The sequence below is a fragment of the Mustela erminea genome, chromosome 5 (genome assembly GCF_009829155.1).
Source record: "Mustela erminea isolate mMusErm1 chromosome 5, mMusErm1.Pri, whole genome shotgun sequence".
NCBI lineage: Eukaryota > Metazoa > Chordata > Mammalia > Carnivora > Mustelidae > Mustela > Mustela erminea.
In genome coordinates, this window is record NC_045618.1 from 136,820,085 (window position 1) to 136,834,946 (window position 14,862).

The following is a 14,862-nucleotide window of genomic DNA, read 5'->3' on the forward strand; positions in this document are numbered from 1 at the left end:
TGTTTTCTATGCTTTCCATCTGTTCTTTGTCTACTGTTCTCTCTCTCTTTTTTTTTTTTTCCATTTACTTTCTGCTGGATTGAGATGTTAACGATTAAATTTTGGCTATAATTTACTCTTCTAAGGAAAAGGAAGCTTAGGTTGTTATTTTGAGAAACTTCTGTACTATCATCAATGTTTAGTGCTCTAAGTTTCTTCCTTTAGCTGCATTCTTCCAGATATTCTCATTTCCATTCAATTCAAAATATTTACTAATTTCCCTTTTGGTTTCTTCTTTACCCATGGGTTATTTAGAAGTAGACATGTGTTCTTTAGTTATCTTATTAGCTGTATGTTTTAGTTGTTTTTTTGTGTGGCTGATTTGTAGTTCATGGTATACATTTTTAACTTATCACTGTCTACCTTCCAGTAATATACCACTTTGTGTATGTAGGTGGATTTCCATCCTTGGCTTTGTGCTCTTACTGCCATCCATTTTACTTCCACATATGTTATAAACCAAACCACACACTCTTATTGTTTTTGCTTTAGGCAGTCAGTTATCTCTTAGAGACTTAACATTTTTTTCAGTATTTATTTATATTTGCTATTATTGCCTTATTTATACTTGCCATTTTCAGTCTTTTCCCCTCCTTTTATAGATCTAAACTTCTATCTTTCTTCTGCTCAAATGACTTCCTTTACTATTTTTTAAAAAGATTTTATTTATTTATTTGAGAGAGAGTATGAAAGGGGAAAAGGTCAGAGGGAGGAGACTCCCCACTAAGCAGAGAGCCCAATGAGGGACTCCATCCTAGGACTCTGGGATCATGACCTGAGCTGAAGGCAGTCCCTTAACCAGCTGAGCCACCCAGGCACCCTCCTTTACCATTTCTTACACAGGTGTGCTGGTGATTGATTCCTTTGCTCTTTTACATGAGAAAGTATGTACTTTGTCTTTGTTTTTGGAAGGTATTTTCACTGGGTATTGAATTCTAGATTCTAAAGTTGAATTTTTTTTCAGTGCTTCAAAGATGTTGCTCCTTTACTGTCTTCTTGCTTTCATTGTTTCCAACAAGAAATCTCTATTATTCTAATTTTTTTCTTCTGTATGTAGTATGTCCTTTTCTCTCTCTCTCTCTCTCTTTTTTTTTTTTTTTTTTGGCTTCTTCTAAGATTATCTCTTCACCATTATTGTTAAGTAATTTGATGATGAAACACCTGAGTATAGTTTTCTTCATGTTTCTTATGCTTGGGTTTGTGGGGCTTCCTGGATCTATAGATTTATAGTTTTCTTTATATTTGGAAAATGTCAACTATTGTTTCTTTAAATATTTCCTTCTATGCCTCTACTTGACATACTAAGGATTTCCTTTACCTTCTTTACCATATTAAATATAGTTATAATAACTGTTCTAATGTCTTTCTCTACTAATTCTGTTATATGTATCATTTTGAGATCTTTTCCAATAGATTGATTATTTTTCTTTTTCATTTTTTCTTTTCTTTTTATTTACTTTGGGGGGTGGGCCTGGCAGAGGAAGAAGCAGAGAGACAATCTTAAGTAGGCTCCATGCCCAGGGCAGAGCCCAATGTGGGGCTTGATCTCACAACCCTGAGATCATGTCCTGAGCCGAAATCAAGAGTTGGATGCTTAACCAACTGAGCCACCCAGGCGCCCCTCCAATTGATTGATTTTTATTCTCATTATAGGTCATCTTTTCCTGTTTCTCTGCATGCCTGGTAATTTTTTATTTCATTCTTGACATTTTGAATTTGACTTTCTTGGGTGCTGGATATTTTTGTATCTCTAAAAAATATTTTTTGAGCTGTGTTCTGTGATATTGTTAAATTGTTTAGGTAGTTTTTTCCTTTTGATATTTGCTTTTAAGCCTTGTCAGGTGATCAGAGCTGCATTCCATCTAGAGCTAATGTTTCTTCGCCACTAAGTAATGGCCTTCTGAGTATTGTACTTGATACTCTGTTAGTTAAAGAATTTAAAGTAGGGGCACCTGGGTGACTCAGACATTGGGCATCTGCCTTCGGCTCAGGTCATGGTCCCGGGGTCCTGGGATCGAGCCCCACATCAGGCTCCCTGCTAGACGGGAAGCCTGCTTCTCTCTCTTCCACTCCCCCTGCTTGTGTTCCCTTTCTCGCTGTGTCTCTCTCTGTCAAACAAATAAATAAAATCTTTTTAAAAAGAAAGAATTCAAATTTTTAAAAAAATTGCCCACTCTCACTAGTTTGTGGGAATACCAACTGTTGTTGGCACTGTGTGGTCACCACTCTAATCTTTTGGGGTTGTTTTTTTCTTCAGCCTTGGGTAGTTTTCTCACGTGTGTGCACTGGTCAGTGTGTAGCTGATGACTCAAGGGGAACCTTTTACAGATCTTCAGAGTTCTCTCTTGCTGTCTTTCTCTCTTTCTGTGCAGCTCCATCCTCTCCAGGACTCTGCCTGACAAACTACACACCTCGGCCTCTCTGGGCTCCCTGATCCAGCTCTTTAACTCAGGAAGACAGACAGGCTCTGTCCAGGTCCTGCAAACTTTCTAGGCAATAAGCTAGGATAATTGTAGGGCTTACCTTGTTTCCTCTCCCTTGGGGATCACTGAACTGCCCTGATGCCCAGGGTCTAAAAACCACTGTTTCATATACTCTATCTGAAATTTTAATTGTTCCAGGCAGGAGGGTAAATCTGGTCTTTGTTACTCCATCTTTGCTGAAGAAGAAAGTTTCACACCTATTTTTAGTTTTGAGAACTGGAACAAGCATGGAGTGAAATGAATGCAGTTTACCTGAGCAGAAAATCTTTATCCTGTAGCATAAAGCAATATAAGAGGAAAAGTATCACTTTTATTTTGGTGAAAAACAACTTATTTTTTTAAATGTGCTTCAGTTTTCTGGAAATCATTTCTGAAGAGGGAAAAAACCCCAGCCAACTTTATTATCACATTACAGAACCCAGAATAAATAACATCTAATTCTTACTGACAGCTTTGTAGGAGCCACTAGCAAAAGGGAATGGAAATGAATGTTACTCAGTAAGTCAAATTAACATTCCTGAAATAGGATGACTGTTAGATTATATAATGCTATCAATAATGAGATTTAACTTGAAGGCTTTAGTCATGAGATTCACAAATGACAAACCTGAAGGTCCTTTGCAGATATATATTAGAATGATATGGTCACATGTTTCATAAATGGGCTAATAGCAAAGACACTTCAAAAACCAACCTCAGTATTTGCCTTGATTGCCTCATATAGGCTTTGAGCCCCAGGAATAGCTCCGGGAAAGGTGTCCACCCAGGGTCAGTGTACTCAGTGCTTCCTGGCTCCTACTCTGCTTGGTCCCTCAGGATCTTAACAGGAGCTTAGTTTGGGTCTTTCCTAAATACCCAGAAGCATATGGCCCTGCTCCTTATTAAATAGGTCAAAACTCAACAAAAGTTTGTAGACACTAGGACCCTTAGAGTTGTTTTTCTTTGTTTTGGTTTTTTTTTCTTTATAGACATTGGAGAGGAAGTGGTCAGACTAGTTTATTTTTTCCCAATCAGAATGTTTACATGAGCCAGTCCTGCTAATGGCCAGAGAGCATAGCTTTATCTGCCACTGACCTTTGTAATCCCAGTTAGTTATAAAGGTTGGTGGTTGGAGGAAGCAGGGAGAAAATGTCGCTTTCTGATTAAAAAAAAATTTTTGGATTTTCTGATATTTTGAGTTTTAGTCCAATTACACTGTTCACTGTTCCAAACACAATATTCATGCTAGAGACAGAGTGTTGCGTGGCTGTGTTTATGAGTGAGCGTCAGTGCCAGTGAAACGAGCAAACTGTACATCTCGACAGAATGCTCAAAGCAAAACCATAGCCAGATTGAGTCTTGGGAGGAAAAGCATAGAGAGAAGTGTAGTTTCTCACTTCACCAAGTTGTGTGTGTGTGTGTGTGTGTGTGTGTGCGTGCGCGCACGCGCGTGTGCACGTGTGTGTGTGTGATGAGCTAAATGAATGTGGCAGCCTGTGGCCGTGACTAGTGAACAGAGAGGTTATTGGTACACTGTCCCCCATCCCAGCAGACCTCCTGCTGGTTCTTTCATTATCCTCCTGGCACAGCCCCTCCAGTTTGCCCCGGATGGAAACCTCAGCTTCTGCTCTTTTCCTCGCTCCAAAGAGCAGACCGGGGGTCTCTCAGATTGTGTCTGCAGGCATCACCCTTCTTCCTCTCCAAAGCCACCCCTGGTCTTACCTGGACCATCGAGGCAGCGTGCTCCACCCCCCTGGCCCCCAGCCTCCACTCTCCACACCCTTCCTCACCCCTAGTCTGCAGATTGCTGCCATGATGATCTTTCTGGAGCCCAGTTCCGCTCGCAGTGAACGGGGCTCCCCTTTTCGGTAGTTATACTAGATTTGGAAACAATCGCAGGTCATCATGGGTGGGTGGTGAAGGGCCTCCCCTCCACTTTGCTAAACTTGTTTCTCGTGACCCCCCTCCTGAGAACCTCAGGCTTCAGCATCACCTGAATCCCTCCCACCTCCACCTCCTTCTGCACTCCGCCACCTGTGGGCATCGCCTCGTGGAGTGTGCCCCTGTATTCGTGGCTAGGGCTGCTGGGATGGTCCCATGGCCTAGGCAGCTGAAACACAGAAACTTCTTACCCCACAGTTCTGGAAGCCAGAAGTCCCAGCTTAAGGGGTCAGCAGAGTTGTTCCTTTTGAGGGCTGTGCGGGAGAACCTGTTGCATCCTCCCCCGAACTCACTTTGGGGATTGGTGGGCAATCTTTGGCGTTCTCTGGCTTGTAGATCACTGTCTTAATCTTTGCATGGGGCTCTGTCGGTGAGCGGGCCTGTGTCCAGATTTTCCCCTTTCCCTAAGAGTATCAGTTATATTGGATGAGGGGCCCACCCTACCGTAGAATGACCTCATCTTAACTCATTACCTCTGCATCGATCCCTCTTCCAAATACAGTCACATTCTGAGGCAGTGTGGGTAGGGACTCCAGCATCTGTCTGGGGAGGGCACGGTTGAGTGCATGGCCACTGTACTCCTCTACTGAACAGGAGGAGAGGGTCGGAAGGAACGCAGAGTGGAGAGATAAGACGCATATTCGGGTGTTAGAGATCTGAGCAGTGCCGTGTCTAGCCTTTCCAAACGTACCGGAACCAGTACACCCCCTGCCCCATTTAAACCCACCAATCAGAGAGCTGTGGAGCACCCTCTGGGAAACACTATTCTGTCCCAGACTTCCAGATTTACGTGACCTTACGGTCCAGAGGGCTGAACCATGGCTGAGAGATCAGAGCAGGGAGAGGAGAGCCACTGCTGGAGGCCCTTGGGCTGGACATCCTGTGAGCGCCAAGGAAGGACACAGCAAAGGGGGTCGGGTGGACCAGAGGGGCCGGAGGAGGGCGAGGCCCCCACACGCCTGCAGTTTGAGCGCCTTGCTCCCTGCGGGAGTGGGGACCCTCTGCCACCTGCCTGCGTCCACACCTCTGGCCCAAGTCCCTCTTGCTGTCCCCCACCTTCCAGATCAGAGCCAGGCGACCTCGGGGCATGCTTTTTTATACCGCTGAAGCTTTTCAGCCACCTCCCAGGGAGTGCTCCTTAACAACTACGGGCAAATAGAGACGCCGTCCTACTCGGGGGACTCAAGTTTAGAGATCCTCATGGAGGAAATGCTATTTCAAGAAAGTGAGGATTTAATTAAATAAATACACATTTCATTTTCCGTGTGTGGTAGCTTTCAAGAGACAATCAGTCATTTACTCTAGAGCGTGTGTTCCGGGCCCTCGCAGGGGCACTCATTAACCTCCCAGTGCCACTGGCTCAGCAGGGTCTGGCCTCAGAAAGATGTTTTTCCGATAATGGATAACTCCACAGCAGGGGCCCATCCCTTTGGTGATGTTACAGGGGTTCTGTGTGCCCAGCCTTCCCGAGCGGTAGCCGAAGCTGCTGGGGGCGGGGATGGAGAATTCGAATAACACGGCTTCTGTGTTTCTCCACACAGCTGATACCTATGTGGTTGCCAATGATTCAGTCAAATATCAAGGTAAGTCATCCCTGGGTGGACCGGAAGCTCAGCTCCCTGCAGACAAGGTCAGGCCGTGAACAGGCCTCCCTGATGCTCCACTTGCTGTGGAGAAAGGTGAATTCACCCTGCTCCCGGCCTCAGGGGGGTGGCACAGCACGGGCTCTGTGGGCCAGGGAACGGGCACACAGGCCGAGGGGACAGTGGGAGCCACGGTCGTACTCTCCGCTGTGGATGAGGGTATGAGTGGAGGGGGGACCCGAGTCTGAGCGAGTCTCGCGTCCTGACTAGAATACAGGCCTGTCCTACCTTCTGAGGACACCCCTGTGTATCTGAGCCCAGGCATGTTCCGTGCTCTCTTCTGGTCGCTGAAATAGACTTGCCAGGGGGCCCCCGGCTGGCTCGGTCCATAGACTATGCGACTTGATCTCATGGTTGTGAGTTCAAGCCCCATGCTGGGGGTCAAATCAATTAAATAAACTTTAAAGAAAAATAAAATGGATTTTTTGTGACAGGAAGGATTCTTTTAAGAAACACTAACATTGAATGAATGACAGAACTGAGCCAGAAGGGAAGGGCCCTGCCCCTCTTGTTCTACCTATGAGGAAACAGGGAATCAGTTAGAAGAGTCACTTAGCCGGGGCCCCACAGCCAGGAAGGAAGGACCCTATCCAAGTGTGTTTCCCATCGCCAGGGCCCACCTTGAGTGACACATCGTCATTGTTGGGCCGGACGTCCTCCATGACTAGTCGGGGTCCCTGGGTCCCTGGGGCCTGATGATGGCAGAGCCAGCCCCCTGCTCCACCCAGAACTGGGCTCTGTCTACGGCGCTGGGAGCACAGGGCAAGCAGGGGGCAGAGATGCAAACCTTCTTGCTGGTTTTCTTCTCAGCATCAGGGAGGGATGTCAGTGGATAGAAGGGGGCTGACCTCAAGGTCTGCAGTCACCAAGACAGAAGTGCAGCCATCAACACGGACTTTCAGGCTTTGAGTCAGGGATCATGGTCTTGGTGCCATCTGGGGCCACAGGTGGGGGTGCCTGCACTGCTGAAAACCTGTGAAAACGGAGGCTTGTTCCAGATTGCCCCTTGTCCCCCCAACTCTGCCTTCGGGAAATCGAAACCCGAGGCCAACAGAGCTTACAACCTGGCCTCTTCTCTGGCAGTACTATGAGAACAGAGAGACCATAATCATGATTAAAATGCAAGGAAGAACTATTATGTGCCCACTTCTGTTCTAAACCCTCCACTAACTCACCCTTAAAGGAAAACCCCATGAGGTTACTGTCCCCAGTTTGCCCAGGAGAAAAGCCAAACAGATGGAAAAACCTTGTTCCCAGAGTCGTCCACAGAGGAGCTCGGATCTGGGAGCTGGCGGCAGAGCCTGCGTGGTGACAGGCTCCTGGGGGTTGGCCTGCGCGCGCGCGCGCGTGTGTGTGTGTGTGTGTGTGTGTGTGTGTGTCTGCCCCCACCCAGCTTGTCAGCGAATGGGTCAGGATGGGAATGGCCTTAAGTGGACGGATCTGGGCCAGAGTGACTTTAGAGTCCCTGGCCCTGGCCCGCGTCCCCCGCCCTGTCTGCCACCAGATGTGAGAGCTGGCCTCTGTGTTGAGGCCCGGCGGCCCTGGAGGCCCACGGGAGGGCTCTGCCTGCAGGAGAAGCCCGGGCTGGTGCTCCCTTGGGTGGAGCCCGGACCGTCAAGGGAGAGAAACTAAACCCGCTGTCTCGCCCTTCCTCAACAGCACTTATCGGCCGGACTGCAGCTTCGCCTCCAGGCCATTCAGAACAACGTGAACCACCACAGCCTAAGGACACTGCCCGGCTCGGCCCCGAGCAGCGCTGGCCTCGTGGCTCTCCGCAAGTGGCTCCAGTGTACCCAGTTCAAAATGGCCCAGGTGGAGATCCAGTCCTCGGACGCGGCCTCTCAGTTTTATCCTCTATGAGCGGACTCCTCGGCTCTCAGTGTCAACACTCTGGTTTAGCAATAATGGGTTTCAAAAAAAAACAAAACAATTTGATCCAAGCAGGTTGGGGAACATATCGGTACTGTACATTCTCTTTCTAGTTTAGTAAAAAAAAAAAAAAAAAAAAAGACGTGCAAAGGCCGGAGAGGGCCAAAAAAATGAAGCTTTCTTGCTACACATCTTTCTGATGACTCCTTGGGCTATATCTGATTAAGTGTTTCCTTACATTATTTTTTAAGAAACCAAATCATTTTTCTTTAACTAACTTCTATTTTTTTTAAGAAAAAAAAATAAAAAAACAACAGACTGGTGGGTACTCACAGAAAAGTTGTATAAGTCCCCCGTTGCTATTTTTGATGATAGAGAATAAATAGGGTTTTTGAAACCTTTGTAGTGTTTTTTCTTAAAATCCACTCTTGGCAATGCAATAAAAAAAAAAAACAAAACCCGTCACCGTAAGCCAGTGACACTTGACTGAAGCTTTTTGTCATTATCCTGGGAAAAGTGGCAGGTTGCAAGGACCATTACAAAGTGCACTTAGAAATTAGGTGGTTAAACTGTGCCAATTGTTTTTTCTTTGTTTTATAATATCATTTTCCAAAACTGTCCAGTAAGTTTTATTATTTTTAAAACTAATTTTTCAACTCATTCGTTCTAGGCTGTACTTTCTTGTAAGCTTAATGAGAACCACTTTAGTTTTGTGAATAATAAATTTTATTCTTTTGTTAACACTTGTATACAATTCAATTTAGAACTGTAGATTGCGTACTGGACCAGACGATCCCCCACGCTGGCACAGAGCACTGCACCTGGAGTTATGTTTCATAAAACGGGATTTTAATAGTGTAAGAGCACCAAGATTTATCAGCACTTCTACTTAGCATTTGACTGTGCATTCACAAATCATACTTCTCTTCTCTATCCTGTAATGCACTGACAAGAAGACTTACTATACATTTAAGCTGTATATTGACATGCTATTAAATGCACTTTTTTATTATCTTTGTGAGCCTGGGGTTTTTTAAAAATCAGTTTATATGTGGCTTGTAAATTTTAAAACTTCTAACTTCCTTGAAAACTAGAGTACAGTTGTTGAAAGGAAAAGGCTTTCTTTCGGGTCATCTGGTAAGAGAGATACCCAATTTATTTGAAGTCTATTCTCCAGGAAGGACCTTGAGGGCTTGAGGGAATGTTCTTTCTTTTTCTTTCTTTTTTTGTGTTGGTTATTATGAAGAGGACTCTTTTCTGCTGGGAAATCTGATACCTTCGTGCTTCTCAGGGGAAAACAAGTCCTCAAATGTTTGTTTCACGGGAGTTCTAGAACATCTGGGTGGTAGAGCTTCACCCCTATGAGAACTTGCGGAGAACCAGTCGGTCCCTAGATGAAGGATGTAGAAATGATCATTCTTCCTGTTTGACGTAGGAGCTCTTCCGACAGGCCTCCCCCTTGGCTAGGACGCTCCCCATTGTGCTTGGTTATGCTTCTGTCAACGTTCTGACTTTTATAAAAGCTGTGTGTGTCTTTATCTCACTTGTAAACTGTGACAGCTTAGAGGTTATGTCCTGTCTCTGTATCCCCAGGGTCTGGCACTCACCACCAGTTTAATTAATGTCTCTTGAACGGAGTGGATTCGATTAAGCAACAGGTCTTTCTGAGCTCTCCTGTGGGCTCAGTAAGGGCTGAACTGTGACATTTTCTTTTTGGGCAGTGATTCCTGGAGGGAGTAATGGAAACAGGCCAGGGGTGGAGGCGTTGGCTTCTTTCCGTGTGGGGGGTTTGATGACGCCGCTCTTCATTCATCCTGAGTTCTGCTGCAGGCAGCCCTATCCTACTAGTAGATAGACAAGGTCCGGAGTCTTCCACAGGCTCTTCTTCAACCCCGGCTCTTTCAACGGACTGCTGCCTCAGTGTCTCTTTATTTTTGTATCCCCCAACAAAGGGCTGGAGAGGACCCCTCAACTCAGCCCTCTTGTCTGGTCCCCTGAATGTTTCCTTTACCCCAGTCACAATCTGGGGTCTTGGCCAGACCCAGGCAGGTCTGTCTCCTTGCCCCTGAGAACTGTGACCCGCTGTCCTGCCAAGCGGACCCAAATACTGTCCCTGCTGGGACCCTGCCACTTCCCTACTTTATCCAGACCAGTACACTTCTTCTCTGGCCTCCCCTGTCCCCCGGCCCATCCCCCAGGGTGGTCTTCTTCTGGCCTTGTGTCAGCCACCCTCCCCACTCCCCAGCAAGTCAGACTCAGGCTCTTAGAAGAAGAGTCAGGACAAGCAGGGACAGATGGCAGTTGAGCAGGATTGGCCCTCATTAATCAGAGGAGAAGCCTTTCACGTAGATCGGGGGTCAGCCCACCGGTTTTCGTAAGGTTTTATTAGAACCAGCCACACCCACCATGTACGTGGGGTCTGTGACCCATTTGTGCTACAAAGGCAGAGGGAAAGAGCTGAAACGAGATGTGTGGTTCTGAAGCCCGAAACTATTGACCATCTGCCCCTTGACGGAAAAAGTCTGCCGACCCCTGGCCTGCCAACCCCTAGCCACAGAGGGAAACCGCGTCGAACCCTCACGTGGCCATAGCTTTCTGCCACCTCAGAGCTTTTGAAATTTCACTAATACTTCATCAGTACAGTGGGGACAAGGACGCATTTGACTTTATAGGGTTGTTGAGGTGATAAAAGACTGTGAGGAAAGAGCGACGCCTGGAGCATGGTAGGCGGGGCAGGTGATGACTTCCTATTCTTCTTCATGTGTTAAAGCCTAGGAGGTAAATCTACTTGCCCAAGGTCACACGGCTAGTGAGAGGCAGTGTTGGAACTTGACCACAGGCCATCTAACTCTAAGGACTCTGCTCTCAACCACTGCCCACCACAGCCCAGCCTCACGTGGCAGCCTGACGGCAGCAGAGGGCACAGAGACTCCAACAAATTTTACCTGATCCAGAGTTGACCAGTAAGGATCATTGGCTTGGAGAATGGCCAAGGCGTAGGCTCAGTTCTCCCTTGGCTGCGGAATCCTACTGACTTCAGAGTGCAAACGGAACATTCTGAGATACCCAAGGGGAGACTGAGCCCAAATCTGCAAATGTGTAGATTCTATGATTGTGTGCAATGGACATGCCTCTTACTAGCTGGGTGACCTCGGACAAGTTCTTAAACCTCTGGACATCTGCTTTTCCTTATCTATAAATGGAGTTATCTACCCAGCGCCTGGGTGATGGAAAGCGCGCATGGGTAGAAGACTGTGAAGGCACTAGGAGACTGCCAAGAAAACCAGGGTCGCCTTAGGAAGACCATTCGGGGGGACGGCTCACAGCTGCAGATTCACCCGGTTTTTTCCTCCACCTAGTCCCTCAGAAGCAAGACCTACAAGGCCATAAAGGCAAACGTGATAGCGATAGCCGAGCATGGCCTGTCTTCACCGTGCAGGATTCCTCTCTTTGCAACCCTGTCCTTCTCCCCGTCGCCGGGATGTTTTCACCGAATCTCTTCCCAGAGGGTTTCATCTGAGGTCAAGTACTTGCAACAACTCCATTTCGAAGCTACTGCAGACCAAATAAGGATTGGATCAGACTGGAGAAGATGGGTTATTCCCCAAGACTTTCCCCTGAGCTGGGGCTGAAGGGCTCCTGGGGATAACTGGACAGCGCAGATCATGCCGCATTACTCCTTTAGTAGAATTAATTTGCAAATGTGTATATTCGGCAGATGGAGTGTTTTGACAGTAATGGAAGTGTTGGAGCTCCGTGGACTAGTACCAGACCGTGTTTTCATAAGAGCTGATCCCTTTCGGAGATGGCTGAAGTCCTATTCATAAAAGGCTGGTTGGTTTATTCCACTGACAAGAGCAACATGCAGGAAGCCTCTTGAAGAGGGTTCGAGAGAAGCCCGGAGAGCCATCATGGATTGAGTGTCTACTAAGTCCTGAGTACTTTACACAAGTTTCCTTTTCTCCTCATGGCGCCCCCTACATTGTGATTCCCATTTTGCAGATGGGGCCTCTGAGGCCCAGAGGTTATATGACTTCTCCCAGGTCATGCAACTGACTATACTAGCATTAGGACCAAATGGCGTCTGACTTCATGTCAGTGCTCCCCTGAGTAAAGGTTAATGTCTCTGCTTTTTCTGCTCTTTGGGCTCACATGGGCCAAGAGTGTGGGGTGGAGAAGTCTGAGGGCTTCCCTGGGAGCAGCTGTATCTTGATGTTTCTGTTTAGTGATCATTTATCATAAATTCCCATCAAGCCAGCGTCACCTTCTGATAAGATATTTTCTCCTTTGCTTTGGGGAATTCATTTAGTTTTCCACTTAATATAATAGTTCTATGGTAAAGAATAAAAATGTATGCATTGAAGAGCATGGTGATGAATCGTTAGATTGGGGGCCTGCCGGGAGCTGGCTCAGCCCTGCAGACACCCGTCTCCAGGTCATGGTAACCCTCGCTGCAGGGTTACAGGAGGGCTGCAGATAGAGCATCTCATCTCATCGTCACAAAGTGAGGGAGGAAGGCACTTCCGTTATCAGCCCCATGTTACAGATGAGGAAACCGAGGCACAGAGAGACAATACTTAACAAAAGTCACTCAGTAAGACGTAGAATAGAATACCTCCAAACCCCCTAGTTCCTTCTAATACATAATCGGGGAGTTAATGACAGTTAGAGTCTTTTGCTACTCACCTGACAGACAAGGTAGAATACTGTGGACCCGAAGTCACCACCTGTCAGACCTTGGCCTACTGGTTGACCTTGGCCCACAGCACGTTTAATTGGATGAGCTTCAACTTTTCATTTCTCGTTTTGGTTTGAAATCTCTGTGATGGCGCACACAGGTCCCACTACTGATCTCTGCCTCCCAAGCAGGAAGACCCCAAAAGCCTTTCGGCAAAATCCTGTTGCCTCTACGTTCATCGGTGAGGCCTTGCTGGCTTCCCACATTCGCCTGTCGGGCGGGCGTGTGAGTTTGCCACCCAGTTAAGACTGACCTCCTGTTTTATGGGCTCCATCTGCAAGCCGGCAGTGCAGTAGGACGTGGGGCTGTTTTCTCAGCCCCTAGCAGCCTTGCTGCCCATCCCTCCCACGTCATTCTTCTGCCCCCACCTGCACAGCTGCTGGCTGGGGCTCCTGCCCGTCCACACGCCCACCTATCCGCTTGACCTCATTTTGGGTCAGGGCTAGATTCCCCCACCTGCTGCCTCCCGGTTTCTCCCAGCCCCCGAGAACCGGAGGTCAGCAGGTGATGCCGCGTGAGGCCCTGGTTCCAGCTCTTTGCAGCAGGGCGAGCAGGACATTGGCAGAAGCCTCGGATTTGGCTGAACAAAGAGCTGGCTTCTTAATTATGCAGTCCAGACAGGCCCCCACCAGCAGGCCGGTGGAGAGGGGAGCCTCCCGGGGCTGCCTGGCAGACGCCCTGATTTCCTCTCCTTCAAGTGGCCACTTGGAAAAGAAAGGAACCAGCAAGTAATCAAGCATGAAGGACAGAAACACTCCAGGTGAGGACAATCACACCGCTGAGCCAGGGGTGCATGGCGGGAGGGAGGGTGCTCGCCAGAGGGGGATCGGGCCTGCTCCAGACAGTGGGGCGTACCCAGAGCCTGCCCCCCAGAAGGCTCACCATGGATGGGGTTGAGGGCCAGGCCGGGTGGATGTCAATGTCAAGGACAGGGACACAGGACAGTCTCGACAGCCAGGTCGTTTGGAAACGTGGCTGTGGACCCCATGCACGTCACTTGATCTTGCTAAACCTCAGTTTTATCAAGAGCCCAATGGAGATGGTAATTCCTCCCTTGCAGCCGGTTTGTAGAGAGCAAGTGAGGTGACGTGTGTCGGGGACCTAGCGCAGAGCCAGCCGTAACCCAGGATGGCGGCCAACCTCCAAGGAACGCTCGCCACTCCTAGGCGTGCTCAGCACCCAACGCTCTCGCAGCCTCGTAGCCTTCCGACCGTAATGCCGCGTGACAGCTGCTGTTTTGCTGGAACGAAATCACAGCTCGCAATGGGAGTTCGCCTCCAGTTCTGAGTGCGGCCGTCCCCGCCGGGCTTTGCATGGTGACTCAAGGCTCCCTCCACGCTTCTCGGCTTGAAGGAGAGATGGGGAATCCTCCCCATGGCAGATCCTGTCGTTCTCTGAACCTCACACGGTAGGAACACATCCTTGTGTTGTAAGGGGGATCTTATTTTGAAAATAATCAATGGATATGTTCTTTATTCTTCTCCAGGAAATCACATTTCCCAGCCTGGCACTGTGGAAAACGTGGGCCAGGAGAAGGCTCGGCTGCAGAGAAGTTCCTATCAGAACCAGCCTCCCGGAACCCCCAGCCCTCTCACCCCCTGTTCGCCGGTACAGACTCCAGAGTCCCCGTGGTCAGAAGACATTGCTGCGGTCCAGACATTTGCCTCTGGAGCCGTGGCGGGACAGAAGCTCACCCACAGAGACTAGAAGGGCCCAGTACAGTCCTGCAGTCATCTGTTGGGGAAGCAGCCCAAGCCGGCCCCCGGACCCGCCAGGACCTCGACCGCTCCATCTGCGTTCGGCTCCCTCAGCCCGAGAGACCCCAGACACCTGCTCCGGGGTCCGCCTGGGTGTCTTCTAGAAGGGTGCAGGCCTGGCAAGATGGCATGAAGACTGAGCATCTGTCCAGGAGACAGAGTCCTCCCGAAGAGACTAGCTAAACAAGAAGAGGCCTGAATGCCATCAGTTTGCAAATCCGGGTTTTTTTACCTCTCCCACCCTGACCCCCAATGGTGGGGCGGGGGGACTCTGAAGAGTTATGTGCAATAAAGGGCTGTATTTTTTTCCTTATGCTGCATCTATGGTATTAAATTAAATTCGTAACCCACCATTACTCAGTTAATTAATTCCACAAATATTTCTTGTGCCAGGCAATGTTTGAGGGGCTGGA

At 48.2% G+C, this 14,862-nt stretch overlaps 1 protein-coding gene across 4 annotated transcripts in view; it reads left to right on the forward strand.

Moving 5' to 3' along the window:
* UNC79 (unc-79 homolog, NALCN channel complex subunit) overlaps positions 1–8,094 on the forward strand; it is a 237,283-nt gene extending 229,189 nt beyond the window's left edge. For all 4 annotated transcript variants that reach the window (XM_032345110.1, XM_032345113.1, XM_032345112.1 and 1 more), the window contains 2 exons: positions 5,984–6,025; positions 7,745–8,094. In XM_032345110.1, the coding sequence (XP_032201001.1) occupies positions 5,984–6,025; positions 7,745–7,945 (243 nt within the window). In that variant the 3' untranslated portion in view covers positions 7,946–8,094. The remainder of the gene's footprint in view (positions 1–5,983; positions 6,026–7,744) is intronic.
* Positions 8,095–14,862: the final 6,768 nt, after the last annotated feature.